At 37.9% G+C, this 19790-nt stretch overlaps 1 protein-coding gene and 1 pseudogene across 1 annotated transcript; both read left to right on the forward strand.

Annotated features, from left to right (window-relative positions):
• Nucleotides 1-6924: 6924 nt before the first annotated feature.
• Nucleotides 6925-8587, forward strand: LOC143391059 (olfactory receptor 8B3). The gene is made up of 2 exons (XM_076843619.2): nt 6925-6933; nt 7643-8587. The coding sequence occupies exon 2, from the start codon at nt 7646-7648 to the stop codon at nt 8585-8587; it is 942 nt and encodes a 313-aa protein (XP_076699734.2). The 5' UTR covers nt 6925-6933; nt 7643-7645.
• A 4716-nt stretch (nt 8588-13303) lies between these two features.
• LOC143386869 (olfactory receptor 8C8-like) lies at nt 13304-18000 on the forward strand (annotated as a pseudogene).
• The last annotated feature ends 1790 nt before the right edge of the window (nt 18001-19790 follow it).

The raw sequence follows: 19790 nt of genomic DNA on the forward strand, positions 1-19790 counted from the left end.
AATCAAAAATATATACACACATGTGAATATATCAGAAAATGCTATACAAAGTCTCAGATTATGATGATGGTACAGAAAGTCACTGTGTTTTACTTTGGAATGGGTGGTTATGGGGGGATTTTTCTGAGGAGGTGGCATATGAGCATAGACAGCACTGACAGAGGAAGACAGTCACCTGTAGACTGTTTTCCTCACAGGAAAGAGGTGGATAACAGTCCCTGAGGCCGTAAAAATCTTGATGATTATGAGGGACAGAAAACAGACCAGCATGTCTGTGGTGTAGCTGAGGTGTGTGTGGCACATAGTTAATTAGGTCGATGCATTAGGGGTTTGTAAGGGAAAAGAGTGGATGCTGTTAAAGCACAATAAAATTTATGTGTTATCAATCACACAAAAGACTTAGCTCTCTTTCTCCTCCTCTGTTTTGAAGCTCTGTCTATGTAGTTTCAACTGATCTGAAAAAATGTTAAGGGTTCCATGAATAATTTGAAGTGAAATTCATGAAGTGTTATAACTAGGATTTCCAAACTACTCATTAAAACCCCTTGGGTCTTATTAGCAGGTGGCTCTTTTAGCAACAGTAGAAGCTATTTACCACCTTGTAGGGTGAATGTTATTTAACAACAAATTGCCAGGTTGTTCAGGAGGAAAGATGATTTTTTCCTAGTTTTGCTAACCTGAAAGATGAGTCAGAGGTTCTAGATGTCAAGTGAAACAGGAACAAGAATTCTGTGGAAGAGCCCTGGGTCCAGTTTTTTCTCCTCTTGGTACAAATGTCCCAAAGTGGAAGGACAACTGGAATTTACCCTGTGATCTGGTTTGGCTCCAGATTCTTACAATTTTTGTGTTTATGTTCTCTCAGTCTTGGTGTCTGCATGGAGAACATTTCAAAGTGTGTGGTGCAGCTGAAATGAAGTGGCACATATTTAAAAAGTGCTGTCTATGGTCAGTATAATGATATTCAAGGGTCAGATCATATTCAGGGATACTAAGATACAACTTTATTTTCACATAATTTCCTTAAAATCAACATGCATATTATACTCAAAGACATCGCACTGTTGGTGTGCTGGCAGTTCTGAATGTTTTGTATATACATGTATATTTTCTTTAAATATGAGTTTAATTTTATTTTTTATACGTACAACTTCAATTAAAGGGATAATATTATGCTAAAGTATAAAGTTATCACACACACATAAGACTATGGAGAAATGAAAATTTCTAATAATTAAGGAAATACTTTTTTTCCTTCTCTTCTTTCTTGCACACTGGGTTTAAAACTCAGGGCTTTGCTCAGGCTAGGCAAGCCCTCTACTTCTGAGTTTTAATCCCAGCTGGAAATATACCTTAATAATAGAATAATAACAGTTTTATTTATTCATCAATTCATTCATTCCTTGTGAAACAATACTTGAAAAAGCAAAATATTGGCAATTTGCTAAACATGTGTCATCATTTCAGAGATGTGAAAAAATGCCTTACATTATTAAGAGTCATATAATTGGAAGCCGGATAGCACAGGACTATCTATAAATGTTAAAAAGAAGTATCTTTATTAAATATGAAATGGACATTCTAAGTAGCACATGACTTCATGCCAATTTATGTTTGACAACCTCTTACTCTCAGAAAATCAAAACATGATATCATGTCCATCAAGTTTTGATGTTGATATTTCAGTGAAATTCCACATTATCTTTACCTTGTTTAGTGAACACTGGTTGTCACTGGCTTAATTGTGTTCCTGCAAAATGAGGTGTTGGTGTTCATTCCTCTAGGACACTATTCTTTGTTGATACTCACATAACTGGGTCTTTAATGATTATTTAAATGAACCTTTTGGGCGCACCCTAATCTTATCTGACTGGTGTCCTTATACGAAGAGGAAATTTGGATGCAAGGAACCAAGAAAATGCACATACACAGCAGAAGAATCTGGTGAGGACACAGGAAAAGGGCAGACATCTTGAAGCCAAGCAGCGGAACCTCAGAAGAGAACAAATCTGCTGATAATGAGACTGAGAACTTCCAGCCTCCAGAGCTGTGAATAAATAAGTTTCTGCCTTTTAAGTTACCGTGTCTGTGGTATTTTGTTATGGTAGACCTAGCAAACTAATACAAGAGTAAAATATAACTTTCTCCTTTAAGAAAGTATACTGAGAAAAACAAAACAGTGAAACAAGGAAAAAGATAAAACAGACCAAAACATTGAAAGTACTAGATTTTATGTAAAGAATGAGGATTCTTCCTCTTCTTCTCCTCCTCCTCCTCCTTCTTCTCCTTCTCCTTCTCCGTCTCCTTCTCCTTCTCTTTCTTTTTCTTCTTCTAATTGAGCTGCTGGGGAGTCAAAGATAGTCACTTTGGGTTCCATTCATGGTCACTAAATATATTACCCTAAGAGGCAAGTTGATGCAAACCAAGTGTGATAATAGTTGATTTGAGCTACAAAGTGTCTTGCCACCCAAGGCAACACTGATTCTAGTTGCCTAAAATAAATTCTCCCAAAAAGAAATCCAAAGAATCTACATTTTAATATATTAAAAATAAAACAGACAATAAGATTACAGCAAACTGGTTGTTACAATTGCATTGAATAGCATAAGATAAGGATTGGTCATTTATCACTTATGCTATTCATTTCAGGTAAGAATTGCCATAAGCTGGAAATGTCTTTTTTAGGATTACTTATTATCTTCATGGCATCAGGATGTCTGTAGAGATCTGCTTTGCAAGGTTATAATGACCTCAGTCACTGTGGTCTCATGACTTGTGTTTCCCTAGAGGTAAAGAGTTTTGTGACACCATCCTTTTGACATTAGTGTCCTTGCTCAATGTATTCAATGGTACTAATCAAATCAAGTAATCAGTATTTCCATCATTTTAAATATTTACCATTTTTCATTGTTAGGTACCTTTAAATTCTCTCTTTTAGTAAGAAAGAGAATTTTTTTTTTCAGGAGTCAAGTCTTTCTACCTGAGGGGAATTTATTCCCTTGGAAGATCAGGTTAATTAGAAAATCCTCAAACTCCTTAAAATAAAAGAATCCTGACACTTTTACTGAGGTTTTAATCTACACGCAGGTTTTTTTTTTTTTTTTAAGATGTGAATTATTTATGATCTTCTTATAACTTATATATTAAATGTGAGAAAAAGACTAAGAAATGCTCCTCAGTATACTAATATCCCATGTGGAAGTGCATGGTAAGCTCCCCAGGTGACCTTGCTGGCCTAGTGTGGCATGGGCAGCAGTGCCTCAGTTCAGCCCCCTGCTTGGCCTCACTGATGTGGCACTGGCAGGGAAAGTGGAATACCAACGAGCATCGCCCTGTTCAACTTTGTTGCTGGTGGGTGAGGGAGGAAGTTTGGATTTTTCTTGGCCCCAGGGAGGGCATTGGATTTCCACCTACTACCTCCAGACACGGGGCAAAGCTCAGCCTCCACATGGCCCTGCTGATGTCACCCATGAGGGAATCGGAGAACCCCTTGCTACCACGAAGCAGGAAGTAGAACTTTAGCTCTCCACTTAGCTTGATGACATGGGGGAGAGGCAGCATTTTCTTTAGTTTTTGGTTGTTGTAAGTAGGTATTATACTAAAAAAATATTTTATATTTGTTTCTGACAGCTGCCAGGATGCGTGATGAGTAGGGGATTGTGTACAAAACTCAGGCTAAGTTTAATTAATGTGTAATTTATTCTGTGGATGTTTCTATCTCCAGGGAGCATGTATGGAGCCTCCTGGTCTCCCAGGAATGTATGGATAACAGGTTCTTTCCACTCTGTGCTGTGCATTCCTGCAGTCTAGAGCATACTTGCTCTAAGCATAACTACAACTGCAAGCTAGTAGAGTCACTGACCATCTCTCCTTGCCTGTCACTAAGAGTAACACACAGCTACAGTACATGAGGTGTATGTTGCATCTGCTCACTGTTGGGGTCAGACTTCTGTGCAGGATGGTTGCTAATCCTTATCTGCACCCATCTTTGCATAATTTTTGCATCAACCACATTGATGGGGAGAAAGAGAGAGAGAGGTGATTGATTAGAGGGTTATGCAAAAATGCAAAGATTCCCATTGTTTTTACACATATCTCGTACTGAAATTCCTTTTTCTTTAGTGATTTGCTTATGACAGATAATTATGCTGTGTACTTTCACAAAAAGTAATGGTGGTACATATTCTGTGTTCACCATGTCTTTGACAGATTATGAGACCTATGCAAATCTGAGGGTGACAGTCTTTAATCTTGGGGGGAAAAGAAAGAGACTCACTTGACTTACAGAACATCCGAGGGGAACCAGACTCCACTGTGATCTTTCACCCCTTCCCTGAAACATTTTCCACAACATAACCAGATTTAGTTTTGTGTCAAGACAGATACTTAGTGTGTATGTGTGTGTGTGTGTGTGTGTGTGTGTGTGTGTGTGTGTGTTTCAGGGGTGGGTACTGGGGCTTGAACCCAGGAGTGCTCTACCACTAAGCCACATCTCTGGCCCTTTTTACTCTTTATTTTGAGACAGGGTCTCACTAAGTTACCCAGGATTACCTTGAATTTGCCATCTTCCTGCTTGAGACTCCCAAGTAACTCAGATTACAGGTATGCACTAGCATGGCCAACTAGTTTTAATTCTGATATCTCTTGAATATTATACAATTATTTTGTTTTGAAAAAAACCTCTTATTTATATTTATTGTACTTAATCTAATGAATTCATGATTGGTCCAGTGTGAGATTGTAGAGCACATTAATAAAGTGGTGGTTTCTGAACTCCTAATAAAGAAAACTGTGAGCATCAGAAACCAGCACACATTCAAAAATAGCAAGTTCTATTGGATTAACTTCATCTCCTTGTTAGTGTTACTATCAGGGATGTGCACCTAGTTAAGGCATTAAAGTATTATTGTTATTATTAGTAGTAAGAGTATTTTTGTATTTAGCATTGAACCTAGGGTACTTTACCACTGAGACACATCGCCAGTCCTTTTTATTTTTTAAGATTTGAAAAAGGGTCTCCCTAAGTTGCTGAGGCTGACCTTAAATTTTCCATCCTCCTGCATCAGCCTCTGTAGTAGCTTAGATTACAGGCATAAGCCACTGTATCCAGTTTCTAGTATACTTTAAATTGCTAAAGAAGGCTGAATAAACTTGGTTTGTCAAAAATGGAATACTACCCAACAGTTAAAGGAAAAATTGTTGATACGCCAACAATTTGGATGGACCTAGATAGAGTTACGGTTAGAAAAAAAAATCTCAGAGGTGACACATTGTGTAGGTTTATACATCATTTACAGAATGAAAGAGATGGAGAACAAGTTTGTTGTTGCCAGGGGACAGAGATGAAAATGGGAGGGTTTGGGTGGAACAATACAAAGGTAGTGCCAGGAAGTTCAATTATTGTGGTGGAACATTTATGAATCTTTGTGGTGGTGATGTTTGCTCTAAGTACATAGGACTGAATCACATAGAAAAGTAGGTTCTATATATGTACACAAGTGCAGGTTGAGTTTCTGAAAGCTGAACGAGTTATGCGGGGTAATTACCATTATTATGCAAATGTCACTTTCTTAGTTTTGTTTTTGTTCTTCAGTGATGGAAAATGTCAATATGGGAAGAATTTGGGTGACGAATTCAAGGGAACTTAGTATCACTTTTGCAATTTTCTGTGAATTTATAGCTATTTTAAAATAAAAACCTTAAAAAGTAGATACACTCTCACAAGCACAAGCACATATTCATGTATACAGAAAAATTCTAATGTCATATTTTCTTGAAATGTCAGCCAATGAATAGTGATTTTTTTTCTTATTTTGTTTTGTTTTGATTTTTTCAGTGCTGTCAGCCTCATGAATGCTAGGCATGCGCTCTACCGCTGAGCTACACCCCAGCCCACAGAGTTGATTGCAATCTTTTAAACACAAAGACTTATTGCATCAGAATACTCAAGATAATTACATTTTCATGAAATAAAAGATCACTCTTACATTGCATAACTTTTTTCTTAAAATACCTGAAATCAAAGTACATTTTTTCTTTGTATCTCTAAAATATGTATAGTTACTAATCACTTAAAAAGATTCAAATTATTAAAAATGAGCAAAAAAATTACAAAATTCTACATACTTTTTACTAAAATTGATGTATTACCTAGGATTATAATCAGTGAATATTAATTATATTTACATCTTTATGAATGAGAGCAGAGGCTTCTATAATATGCCTGGGGACTGTAGAATCCTTGGTGGGTAGTTCACACCTACTCTCATGAATTAGGGTGTAAACAGAGACACCATTAGTTCCTCCCCTCCTAGTTCATCACCAAGAGGAGGACCCAGGAGACACTCCAGGAATTCTAATCAAGTCCATAGATTAATAAGCCTTAGCAATGGCCATGTATATGACATAGTGGCCTTGGTGTCAAGTCTATGGCTTACCTTCACATCCTCTGGACAAATTTATAGCTAGAAATTTGCTTTTGCTTCAGAATTAGTCCCAGAACACTCAGATTAGGAGATCTGTTCTCTGACAGTTTTGCCAGTCAAGTAAAAAGAAGGATCTGTGACTGCATCTGATCTGCTCTGATAATCTGGAAGCTAGTTCCTCCTCCAGAACAGTGGAGGTGAAACATGAATAAATAACTTCCACTGAGTTCTCTGAGTGGCAGGTGGGTGAGTTAACTTGGTCTCTGTCTCTCTCACTCTCCATGTGTGAAAAAATGTGAAGAACTATGCTTTTAAATAACAGCTCAGCAGCTCAGAGCTCTGACTCTAGTTCCTTTCCTTGTCTCATCTTAACCTCTAGGTTGGCTTCTGCCTCAATCGGGCAGCTCCAAGTGATACACAAGAAACATAGCAATACCACAGGGAGGAGACATTTGTCTTTTTAAAAAGTGTTAATGTGTGCTATGCATTTAAGAGTTTAAGAGTCTTAAGAGTAGAGTTTGGCATTTTTTTTCAAACTTTACAATTAATATAACAAGCATCTGAATATTTTCTTTTATGCCGTCATAAAAATACCATTGAAAGCATATTTACCATTCTTTCTTCTTCCTCTAACTAGGGAGGAATAGAGGAAAATGTGTAGAAACACTCAAGTTTATGGTTAAATATAAACCTTCCTTATGAAAGAACTCCTCATCTTTTATCAATTTTTTACTTTATGTATCCTTTTAATAAGGTACATGTAATCTATTCAGATAGGAGGGACTCCCTTCTAGGAAGAATATTGATATGGTCTCTGCCTTCGAGGAATCATCTCTGTTTTACTAGTCATTGCAAGGGAACTGAGATGTCTAGTAGAATAAAGGAAATATGAGTAGTAAGTAAAAATTGAAGGGACAGATGAAGTAGAGGTAGAGTTGACACAGGTGTCTCTACTACCCAAGCTCCTCAGCAAGCTGTAGTTCCATCAGTCTACCTCTTTATTATCTAGTAAGGACAGGAGCCATAGTTTGCCGCATTTCTCTCATAGACAAAAGACAGAAGGGGAGCATGTAGCAGTAAGCATTTGGATGCTACAAACGAAGGAGAACTTTCTTCAGTTTAGATACAAGTCTCCCTTATTGTAAATATGAGTTTAGAAACAAAGAGTTGTGTCTTCTATTAATGAAGATTTGTTCTGTTCTCCCAGACTCTCAACAAAGAGAATGCTGACCGGAAATGACTCCCTGGTGACTGAGTTTGTTCTGACTGGATTAACAGACCTTCAGGAGCTTCAGCTTCCCCTCTTTCACCTGTTCCTAATGATCTACATTGTCACCATCCTGGGCAACTTTGGCTTGCTCACACTTATTGGTCTCAATTCTCACTTGCACACCCCTATGTACTACTTCCTCTTCAACCTGTCCTTCATTGATCTCTGTTACTCTTCTGTTTTCAGCCCCAAAATGTTGATGAACTTTGTCTCCAAGAGGAATGCCATCTCCTATGTGGGGTGCATGACTCAGCTGTTCTTCTTTCTCTTTTTTGTCATCTCTGAGTGCTACATGTTGACCTCAATGGCCTATGATCGTTATGTGGCCATCTGTAACCCATTGCTGTATAGGGTCACCATGTCCCAGCAGGTCTGTTCTGCATTGTCTCTTGCTGCCTATGTGATGGGATTTGTTGGAGCCACTGCCCACACGGGCTGCATGCTTAGACTGACCTTCTGCAATGCCAATGTCATCAACCATTACTTGTGTGACATACTCCCCCTCCTCCAACTTTCTTGCATCAGCACCTATGTCAATGAAGTAGTCGTTCTTGTGGTGGTAAGCATTAATATCACAGTCCCCAGCTTTACCATATTGACTTCTTACATTTTCATTCTTACCAGCATTCTTCACATCAAATCCATTCATGGAAGATCAAAAGCCTTCAGTACCTGCAGCTCTCACATCATTGCTATTTCTCTCTTTTTTGGATCAGCTGCATTCATGTATCTTAAATATTCTTCTGGGTCTATGGACCAGGGAAAAATATTTTCTGTTTTCTACACTAATGTGGTGCCCATGCTCAATCCTCTCATATACAGTTTGAGGAACAAGGATGTCAAAATTGCACTGAGGAATGCTGGGATTAAAATTCAGAGCAGAGGCTTATTCTAATTAGAAGCAATAATCATGTCCATAAATTGAAAGGCATTAAGTTTTTATTGGTGACTTCTGTTGATAGTCTTATGTGTGGTTCAGTAGAGTTGTCTTACAACCTCTCTTACAGCTAATCTAATCTCATCTTTCTTTATCTCTGACACTTTTCACAATTTTCAAAATAACTAAAGGCATGGTCTTAAAGCAACATATGCACTGATGTTTTTCATTATTCTTTTATACCCTTTCTGTCTCCTGAGCTATTCCTTATCTGGGAAAAAAATATGATAAATTTTTGTATTACAAAATGCTCAGAAACATGTCTTCCTGTTTCAACAATTGTGGGAGGCCATCCTCCCATGTGATTTGAGTTACCTCCCTGGCTGGGTGAGGGGCGCTTAGATGTAACTGTGTCAGAGTCTTCCCCACCCTGTCCCAGGTATGAGGGCTTGTCCGTGTGGAGGTGTGCCTGGACACTGACCTGAAGACCCCATAGCTGGCCCTGATCTTGGGATGCTGCCCCCTGGACCTTCATTGGATGGGATTTTCCCTTGAATTTTTTGTTCCCCAATAAAAGCACACTCCCTGGCGCGCTTTCCCTCTCTCCCTAGCCTCTTCTGTAAACCTCATCACCGTATTAGGTGGCTGGAGGTGGGAGCTAGGAGAAGTGTCTCTGGAGCTGGGAATTAAAGGTAATGAGAGTATGTCTCTTTAATTTTAAAACTCACTAGTAAATTTCTATGCTTTGAACCTTCTTTTATGAAGCTCGAGCTGGTCGCGCCATTATATAGTTTCTCTATTCCTGGCAGAAACAATGAAGTGCCAAATTTTTCAGAGTCTTTTTCATTATTATTAATATTGTTACTGCTATAGGTAACATGATTTGATAAATGTCTTCATTACGAGCTGTGTAAAGTTTAAAAGCAGAATAAGATCCCTTTGATTTTGGCTGTTTCTATTTTTCTCACCCTCCTTCCTTAATCCTTCTGATTTTTCCATTGTCTTTGATAAATGGCACAAAATTTGTAGCAATATGCTATCTGCTTCTGAGAACCTTTAACAGTCCAATACATTAAATATTGAAAAGTTAATGTTTAACTTCATGTTTTGTTGCCTGAAACAGCTATAACAGAGGATCAGAGCGAAATAATACAAGCGTATCTCTGTATCCCAACAATGGGGTATGTTGGATTACCTCATAAAATTTATATTAATACCACATGAAATAGTAAATGCATTGAAAGAGAACTTGTGGTTCTTTTTGTAAATTTTTTTTTCACTTGGTGGGAACAGAATAGACACTAAGTTAATAAAAGTATTTTAGCCATAGTTTACTTATGTAGTGAGTTTTATCATGAAAATTAATTGTATGTGAATGATAATAATCCATATTTCTACAAACATTTCTTTAGCTTATTTAAACTTTTTATCATGAATAAGACATATGGCACTTTTAACATGGAATCCATTATATAGTTTCTCTATTCCTAAAATGCTTTTTCCATCTGTATATTTAGAATGTGTGATATACTTTATATTAAGAAATAGCTGTTAATTGAAGTGTCTTATTTAGATAATAAATTTACTATTTAATTAATTATTAATAAAATATAATGAATGATGATATTAATAAATTAAAAACACTTTACTGTTTCTTTTTTGGAAGTGAGCTGTCATTGCCTTAAATAATTCTAAAAGAAGGCATGCAAATGGCCTGCCCGTGCACATGTGCTTAACTTGCAGCACCTGGTTAGTTGTGTAGACAGTATCTGGGTAGCGTTCTCTAACCCACCATGCAATCTGCCCTTACTGCATTGCCTAGGCATTGCCAGTAGAGTGTCTAGAGCACTTGTTAGGCCTCACATCTGGTTTCCTTCGTTGGGAACAACTATTACAGAATGCCAAGCATCAAATCTAGGTCACCTTCAAACCTACTTCAATCCAAGCAGTAATCCTGTGGAGCTCCTCTTATATTCTAGTATCTAGTTCTCCTTTCTTTTCTATTTTTCTCACTAGACCTGGGAATGGTAGTGTTTTTCCTCTAATCTATAAATCTTTATATTTTTACATTGTTAACATTTTGCCTTTTGTCCCTTGTAATATTGGTAAAACTAATACTCTGTCTTAATATCCTCTGTTGAAAGTGCATAACATTCTATTTATTCTCATTTTATTATTTGATTGAATTATTTCTGATACAGGGAACATACTTTATTCAATTTTGATAAACAATGTCCTCATGAGACATGATATAATCAAGTCTGATTGACACAGGCCAAATCCATGACAAGGATTCATTAAAAATAGTCATTTGGGGTTGTGTTCAGTGGAAGAACACTTGCCTAGTCATTGTGAGTCACTAGGTTCAATCCTCAGCACCACATAAAAATAAATCAATACAATAAAGTATTGTGTCCATCTTAACTAAAAAATGAAAAAAGAAAAAGAAATAGTCATTTTTCTGTATTCTTTTCAGCCACCTAGGGATTCTGTTATTCCTCTCTTTACTCTCTTTAGAGATCACCTGATATTAAAACCAAGCAGAACCAAGCAGAATAAATAGTGGGAAGAGAGACCTTCCCGTCTTCAACAAATCAATTATGTCCTTGAAATAGAACATGAACATGATGATGATGGGTGATCTCAAGATTTTGTATGATGATCTCAGGTTTTGTATCACTCCTCCCTCTTTCAGTAGGGGAGGAAGTCAGAAGCTCCTGAAAATTTTATTTAAGAAGATAAAATTGAATACCCATGACTGAATGTACTAAGGAAAGATTTACAAAAAATTGGGAAGTTGGAAATACATCAGAACAATACAGGGAACAGTATGAAAACCAACAAGAAAGGGGGTTATGGAAATGAAAAAATGAAAGAATATAATTAGTTGTGGACATCTTTTTAAATAGTCTTCATAATAACAGAAATATTGACATAACTCAATTTATAATGATAATCATATTGTTAGTTATTAAATTGGGAACAGGAAGATCAGGGGTGTGTATATGCAGTGGTGGTGGTGAATAGTTACAAATGTCAAATGAGAATCTGCAATAGGTGTCCAGGCTAAAAAACTTTTAGAGTAAACTAAATGTGAGGTAAAGAGACTATAAGATTTAGTCTGTGATAGTCCAGACCTTTAAAGGACATGGATCCTTTACCTCTTTGAAGACAGGATGAAGACAGAGAAGGAGTTAAACTTAAAAAATGAACTGAGGAAGAGCAGTCTGGAGAATCATAAGAAAGTGTGAATTCAGTTTGGGGCACATTGACCTTGACACACATAAAGAGATATTACATAGAACTCCCTGTGGGAGTAATAGCTGGAGGCAGGCTGTCCAGAAAGACCAGGGGTTCTCAAACATGGACAATTATGGTCCTGTAGGGATGGGGAGTTGTAATCCCTTTGTACCACCCTCTTCATAAGGGTCATGGCCAATACTCTTATAATGAAAGAAAGGTCAGTGAGGAAAAAAATAACAGATTTGCTTAATCAAAATTTTATTTGACAAGGGAAACTTCAGAAACGAGGACCCATAAACCAGGGAAACCTCTCCATTCTTATGGCTGGGTTTGGTGAAAAAAGGAAAGTTACATAGAAATGTGATTGGACAAAAGTGCAGGAGCTAATGTAATATCTGAAAGGGGAAACCCAGCAAGTACTGTCTTCTGATTCTTCCTAAAGTCTCTGTGTGGTATTCCTTCTTCCTGGGATAGTCAGACCCCCTTCGAGGAGGAGGCTCTTATGATCATGTCTCATACAAGAAACATCTGAGAATTTCTTTATGACCAGCTATTACTCAGAAAGTAAGGGGGAAGCTGAGGGTAGTATTTCTATGATTTAGGACTAACTTTGAGGAAAAAGGGTTCCATTTTTCTATAACTCACCTTGAGGAAGGGAAATTCTTGTTTTTTTTTTTTTTTTTTTTATGGCCTGCACTGTGGGAGAAGGAAAATAGGAGGGAGAAGCACATCACAAGTTCAGAAAAAGACTGTTCTGAGTCCTTCCAATGTCCTTCAGTTAAAGTACTCAGCATGCCAATGTGCCATATATTGGCACATCTTTTTCTAAGCAGCAGTGAATCCCAAGGAATCTATCACTGGAGAAATTACTGTTGGTCACAAGTGGTGAGTAAGTTTGGGATTTAAAGGGCATTTAAAGGGCAGGGCCTAGGGATGCCATGCATTCAATATTACCCAGGATAGCCCTACAACAAGACTCAGCTCACCCAAATTTTAATGGTACCAAAGTGGAGAATCCGTGATTCATATGAAGAAGCAAATTGAAGAAGGGAAGGGGTACTAATTTCTATTAGGCTGTTTTTACCTGGCAGGCACAATTTTAATACTTTATGTTAATCATCTCACTTAATTCCCACAACATGATGGAATTGCATTTTTAGTGTGATTCCAATTTTATAATAATAATTATTATATTTTGTTATGTGGCTCAAGTTGAGGTCCTTCTGTTTCTTAGGCAAAAACTCTATTCAAGAGACATACACCTAGCTCTTTTTGATGACATTCCTTTCATAGAGGTAAACACACACACACACACACACACACTCAATGTATAAATGTAAAAACTTGGTGCTGCAGAACATGCCTATAATTCCAGCTCCTCAAAAGTCTGAGGCAGAGGGACACAAGGGAAACTTAGTGAAGCCCTGTCTTAGCACCAAAATGAGGACCCACATGGGAGTCTAGGCCCAGGTTAGGCCCAGGACAGCCCCGATGACCAGCAGACCTACCCAGGAGCCCAGGATTGCCCCTGATGAACAGTGCAGGGGGCCCAGGCCCAGGTCAGGACCAGAACCCTCCAATGACTCACCTGGGAGCCCAGGCCTAGCCTACCTCCATCTTGACACTGTAGCCATCATCATAGCTCTGTCCAAGCAGTAGCCTCCACCTTGCAACAACAGACAGAGCCTGGAGGCAGCTGTTTCTATGAACAGGCAACCCAAACCCATTTTAAGTCCTGCCTTTTCAGCCCTATCTCTGAAAGTGGTTGCATCCATCTTGGGACACTCTCAGCTATCTTGAGTTACTGCTATTGCTGCCACCACCTTTAGTTGCAGTAGCATCCAGAGTGAGACACCAGTGGGGACTGGAAGCCCAACACCAAGGTGAGGTACAGGTAATCTTCAGGGACACTACAAGATTATAGGGTAGAAACTATAATACCTTAGATATGAACTGCAAGAAAGGAAGACACATAGCAACATGAAAAAACAAGGGAAGAAAGTGCCCCAAACAAACCAAGATGCTATAATACTAGAATTCATGCACAGCACAGTTGATGAAATGTCAGAGAAGGAGTTCAGAATATAGATAATTAGAATGATCTGTGAACTAAAGAATGACCTAAATGAGCAAGTACAGGAAAAAATTGATCACTCCAACAAAGAGATAAGGGAACAAGTACAGGTAGCAAAAGATCACTTCAAGAAAGAGATAGAGATTCTGAAAAAAAGAATCCTTGAAATGAAGGAAATAATAAACCAAATAAAAAACTCAATAGAAAGCATTACCAACAGCATAGATCACTTAGAAGACAGAATATCAGGTAAGGAAGACAAAATATGCAATCTTGAAAATAAAGTTGACCAAATAGTGATGGCAAAAAACCATAAATAGAACATCCAACAATTATGGGATAGCATCAAAAGACCAAATCTAAGATTTATTGGGACAGAGGAGGGCACAGGGATTCAAACCAAAGAAATGCACAATCTCTTCAATGAAATAATATCAGAAAATTTCCCAAACATAAAGAATGAATTGGAAGATCAAATACAAGAGGCTTACAGGACACCAAAATTACAAAATTACAACAGATCTACACCAAGGCACATTATAATGAAAATGCCTAGCCTACAGAATAAGGACAGAATCTTAAAGGCCACAAGAGATAGGAATCAGATCACATAAAGGGGGAGACCAATTGGATCTCAGCAGATTTTTCAATCCAGACCCTCAAAGCCAGGAGACCCTGGAACAACATATACCAAGCTCTGAAAGAAAATGGATGCCAACCAAAAATCTTATAGCCAGTAAAATTAAGCTTCAGATTTGATGATGAAATAAAAACTTTTCATAATAAAACAGTTAAGAATTTACAATGGGAAAGCCTGCATTACAGAGCGTTCTCAGCAAAATGTTGCATGAGGAGGAAATGAAAAACAACAATGAAAATCAGCAAAGGGATGAACTACACTAAAGGAAAGGCCAATGGAAGGAGCAAATTTTTGCCATACACATGTCAGATACAGCAGTAATCTCCAGGATATATAAAGAACTTAAAAAACTTAACACCCCCAAAACAAATAATGCAATCAATAAGTGGGCTAAGGAGCTGAACAGACACTTCTCAACAAATATATGAAAAATGTCCAACATCTCTAGTAATTAGAGAAATGAAAATCAAAACTATTCTAAGATTTCATCTCACACCAGTCAGAATGTCAGTTATCAAGAATGTAAACAAAAATAAGTGTTGGCTAGGATTTGTAGGGGGAAAAGGCACATGCATACATTGCTTGTGGGACTGCAAATTGGTGCTACCAAGCTGGAAAATAGTATGGAGATTTCTTTAAAAACTTGGAATGAAACCACCATTTGACCCAACTATCCCACTCCTTGGTCTATACTTAAAGGACTTAAAATCCGCATGCTATAGTAACACAGCCACATCAATGTTTATAACAGCTCAATTCACAATAGCTAGACTGTGGAAGCAATCCAGATGTCCTAAAATAGATGAATGGATAAAAAAAAGACTGTAGTGTGTGTGTATATATACACACACACACACACACACACACACACATACATATATAATGGAATATACTCAGCATTTAAAGAGAATAAAATTATGGCATTTGCAGGTAAATGGATGGAGTTGGAGAATATCGTGCTAAGCAAAGTAAGTCAATCCCCCCAAAACCAAAGGCCAAATGTTCTCTCTGATAAGTGGATGCTGATCCATAATGGGGGGCATGGGAAAAATGGAGGAACATTCATTGGGCAAAGGGTAAGTAGAGGGGGTAAGGAAGTGGGGGCAGGAAAGATGGTGGAGCAAGATGGACATTATTACCCTAGGTACATATATAACTGCACATACTGTGCGATTTTACATTGTGTATAACCAGAGAAATGAAAAGATGTGCTACAGTTGTGTACAATGAATCAAATTGCATTATTCTGTAATATGTACCTAATTAGAACAAACAAACAAACAAACAAGTAAATAAATAAAAATGAAAAAGGGGTATGGGGGGTGCCTGGCACAGTTACTCATGCTTATAATCCCAATGATTTGAGAGACTGAGGCAGGAGATTCACAAGTTCAAGGCCAGCCTCAGCAATTTAGTGAGATCCTCAGCAACTTAGCCAGACTCTTGTCTCAAGATAAAAATTAAAATGGGCTGGTGGGTTTAGCTCAGTGGTGCAATGCCTCTGGGTTCAATCTCCAGTAACTGAAATACAAATATGTAAATGAACAATGTTCACTGAAGTGATGATACACGCTCACAGTCTAACAGGAACATGAACAAGCTGGATTTAAACTCATACTGTCTCGAGTCTTTACTCCAATTCTTGCAATCTCTGTGCTGCAATTCTGTTTGATCGAGTTAAACATACAATTTAATGTTTCTTAATGAAATCCAGAGGGTTGTTAGGAACATTCCAGGAAAGGAAAGTGACTCTGCCCTGGACTTCCCTCTCAGGGCATTAGGAGAAGATCAACAATAGGGGCTTTGTAATTCCTTTGTAATTCACTCTGGTGATCAGGAATTTCTGGTGGGAAATTATACACCGAGTAGAAGATTAAATCCCCAAAGGTCCAATGTTAGTTATATTACACAAGATGCAAACATGGACTCAGTAATTTCAACTCTCAAGGGGCTCATCCAACTTGAGAGCAAATTAAAAAGGAGAACATAATTTTCAGATCTATGGGGCATGAAATATTCTTATTTACATTTTGGAGGCTCACATAAAGTTATTGTTTTCCTTCATCCAAATGAAGAGAACTTTCAGGAGATATTTTCAAATAGAAATCCAGGCACATTCTTGAGAGTTTCTCTTCTAGCATGTGAGAGACAGATCTGACTTGATTGCTGTTACCTCCCTTATCATGAGTAACTTTGTCTCACAGAACTCTGGGGTGAAGCTCCTTGATGTCCAGCAGGAGTGAGACCTCCAGGGGAACTGGGTGAGCATTGAATCATTTTTGTCTTGATAATTTATTTTTAAGCCCAAAGTTATATAAACTTTGGGTGTGGAGAACACCACTTATTTGTTATTCATTTCCATCCTAATCTTTAGTGAAGACTGAAGAAAAGGGAGGAAATAATGTTCAAGACTCTGGAAGGTCAACTATTCTCCTTGAATAGGGACACGCTTGTGGGAGAAGCAGGAAGGAAATGGCTACTCCTCGAGGGTCATCATAGGAAGTCTTGCTCTTTGGAGGACTTTTTGTGTGTCTTTGGACAATCTTGAGCTTGGAAACCAGCAGCTCCTGGGGTCAAAGTCTTGGGGTTCATTCTTAATGTCATCTTCTATTCGTGCTTCTATAGATCCCACCTCTGAAGTCAGTGGCTTTAGAGAATGACTCCTCTGTGACAGAGTTTGTTCTTACGGCTCCACAGACCAACCTGAGCTGCAGCTGCCCCTGTTTTTCTTGTTCTTGGTGAACTATGCAGTCATCGTGGTGGGAAATTTAAGTTTAATCAACCTAATTTGCCTGAATTCACACCTTCACACACCCGTGTACTTTTTCCTCTTCAATCTATCCATCACTGATTTCTGTTTTGCATCTGTCTTTACTCCCAAAATATTGATGTCCCCCCCCCCCCGCCGAGAAGAACATCATCTCCTTTACAGGATGCATGATTCACATATTTTTCTTCTGCTTTTTGATCAACTCAGAGTGTTATTTGCTAACAGCTGTGGATATGATTGCTATGTGGCCATCTGTCAGCCTCTGCTATATAGAGACATCATGTCACCTACGGTCTGTTCTCTGAAGGTGTTGGGTTTTTACTAAATGGGGTTTGCAGGTGCCATGGTCCACAAAGGATGTATAGTCGGACTCAGGGTTTGTGATTTTAACCTTATTAACCACTACCTTAGTGAGATCTTCCCCCTCCTTCAACTGTCCTGCAGCCGCACCCACATCAATGAGCTTGTGAGTTCTGTTTTTGAGGGGTCAGTGTCATTGTATCTAGCCCCATTATCTTAATTTCTTTTGCTTTGATTCTCTATAATATCATTCATATATCCTCAGCTTAGGGTTCATCCAAGGCCATGAGCACCTGTGGTTCTCATATAGTAACTGCCTATTTTATGGATTTGGGCTGTTCACTCATATTAAACCATCATCTCCTGGGTCTGTGGATGAAGGGAATTTTTTATTTCTTTTTTAAATTATTATTTTTTTTAAATAAATGACAGGGCTGGGGATGTGGCTTAAGCGGTAGTACGCTAGCCTGGCATGCATGCGGCCTGGGTTCGATCCTCAGCACCACATACAAACAAAGATGTTTGTCTACCAAAAACTAAAAAATAAATATTAAAAAATTCTCTCTCCTCTCTCTCTTAAAAAAATAAATAAATGACAGTGGAATGCATTACAATTCTTATTACACATATTCAGCACAATTTTTCATATCTCTGGTTGTATACAAAGTATGCTGACACCAATTCATGTCTTCATACATGTACTTTGGATAATGATGTCTACTACATTCCACCACCCTTGCTAACCCCCTGCCCCCTCCCTTTCCCTCCCACCCCTCTGCCCTATCTAGAGTTCCTCTGTTCCTCCCATACTTCCCCTCCATACCCCACTATGAATCAGCCTCTTTATATCAGAGAAAACATTTGACATTTGTTTTTTTGGGGGGATTGGCTAATTTCACTTAGCATTATCTTCTCTAACTCCATCCATTTACCTACAAATGCCATGATTTTATTCTCTTTTATTGCTGAATAAAACTCCATTATGTATATATGCCACATTTTTTTCATTCATTCATCTACTGAAGGGCATCTAGGTTGGCTCCACAGTTGAGCTATTGTGAACTGTGCTGCTATAATCATTGATGTGCCTGTGTCCCTGTAGTATGATGATTTTAAGTCCTTTGGGTATAGACCGAGGAGAGGGATAGCTGGATCAAATGGTGGCTCCGTTCCCAGATTTCCAAGGAGTCTCCATACTGCTTTCCATATTGGTTGCACCAATTTGCAATTTCACCAGCAATTTGTGAGTGATTTATTTCATTTGTTGCATATGAATTTCCAGTTTTCCCAGCACCATTGAAGAGGCTATCTTTTCTCCAGTGCATGTTTTTGGCACCTTTGTAATTGTAATTTTGGGGGTTAGTCTCTGTGTCCTCTATTCTGTACCATTGGTCTACCAGTCTGTTTTGGTGCCATTACCATACTGTTTTTGTTACTATTGCTCTGCAGCATAGTTTAAGATCTGGTATAGTGATGCCACCTGCTTCACTCTTCCTGCTAAGGATTGCTTTAGCTATTCTGGGTCTCTTATTTTTCCAGATGTATTTCATGATTGCTTTTTCTATTTCTATTAGGAATGTCATTGGGATTTTGATAAGAATTGCATTAAATCTGTATAGTGCTTTTGGTAGTATGATCATTTTGATAATTTTAATTCTGCCTATCCAAAAGCAAGGTAGATTTTTCCATCTCAAAAGGTCTTCTTTGATTTCTTTCTTTAGGATTCTGTAGATTTTGTTGTATAGATCTTTTACCTCTTTCATTAAGTTGATTCCCACATATTTTATTTTATTTATTTTTTTGAGGCTATTGTAAATGGGGTGGTTTTTCTCATTTCCTTCCTAGAGGATTTGTCACTGATATACATAAATGCTTTTGATTTATGGGTGTTGATTTTATAACCTGTTACTTTGCTAAATTTATTTACTAATTCTAGAAGTTTTCTGATGGAGCTTTTTGAGTCTTCTAGGTATAGAATCATATCATCAGCAAATAGTTCTAATTTAAGTTCACCTTTTCCTATACATATCCCTTTGATTTCTTCTGTCTAATTGCTCTGGCCAGTGTTTCAAGAACTATGTTAAATAGAAGTGGTGAAAGAGGGCATCCCTGTTTTGTTCCAGTTTTTAGAGAGAATACCTTTAATTTTTCTCCATTTAGAATGATGTCGGCCTGGGGCTTAGCATAGACAGCC

This window comes from Callospermophilus lateralis, chromosome 2 (genome assembly GCF_048772815.1).
Source record: "Callospermophilus lateralis isolate mCalLat2 chromosome 2, mCalLat2.hap1, whole genome shotgun sequence".
NCBI classification, from domain to species: domain Eukaryota; kingdom Metazoa; phylum Chordata; class Mammalia; order Rodentia; family Sciuridae; genus Callospermophilus; species Callospermophilus lateralis.

Coding starts and splice junctions, on each gene's coding strand:
- LOC143391059 (XM_076843619.2), top strand. CDS start 7,646: ATGCTGACCGGAAATGACTCCCTGGTGACTGAGTTTGTTCTGACTGGA.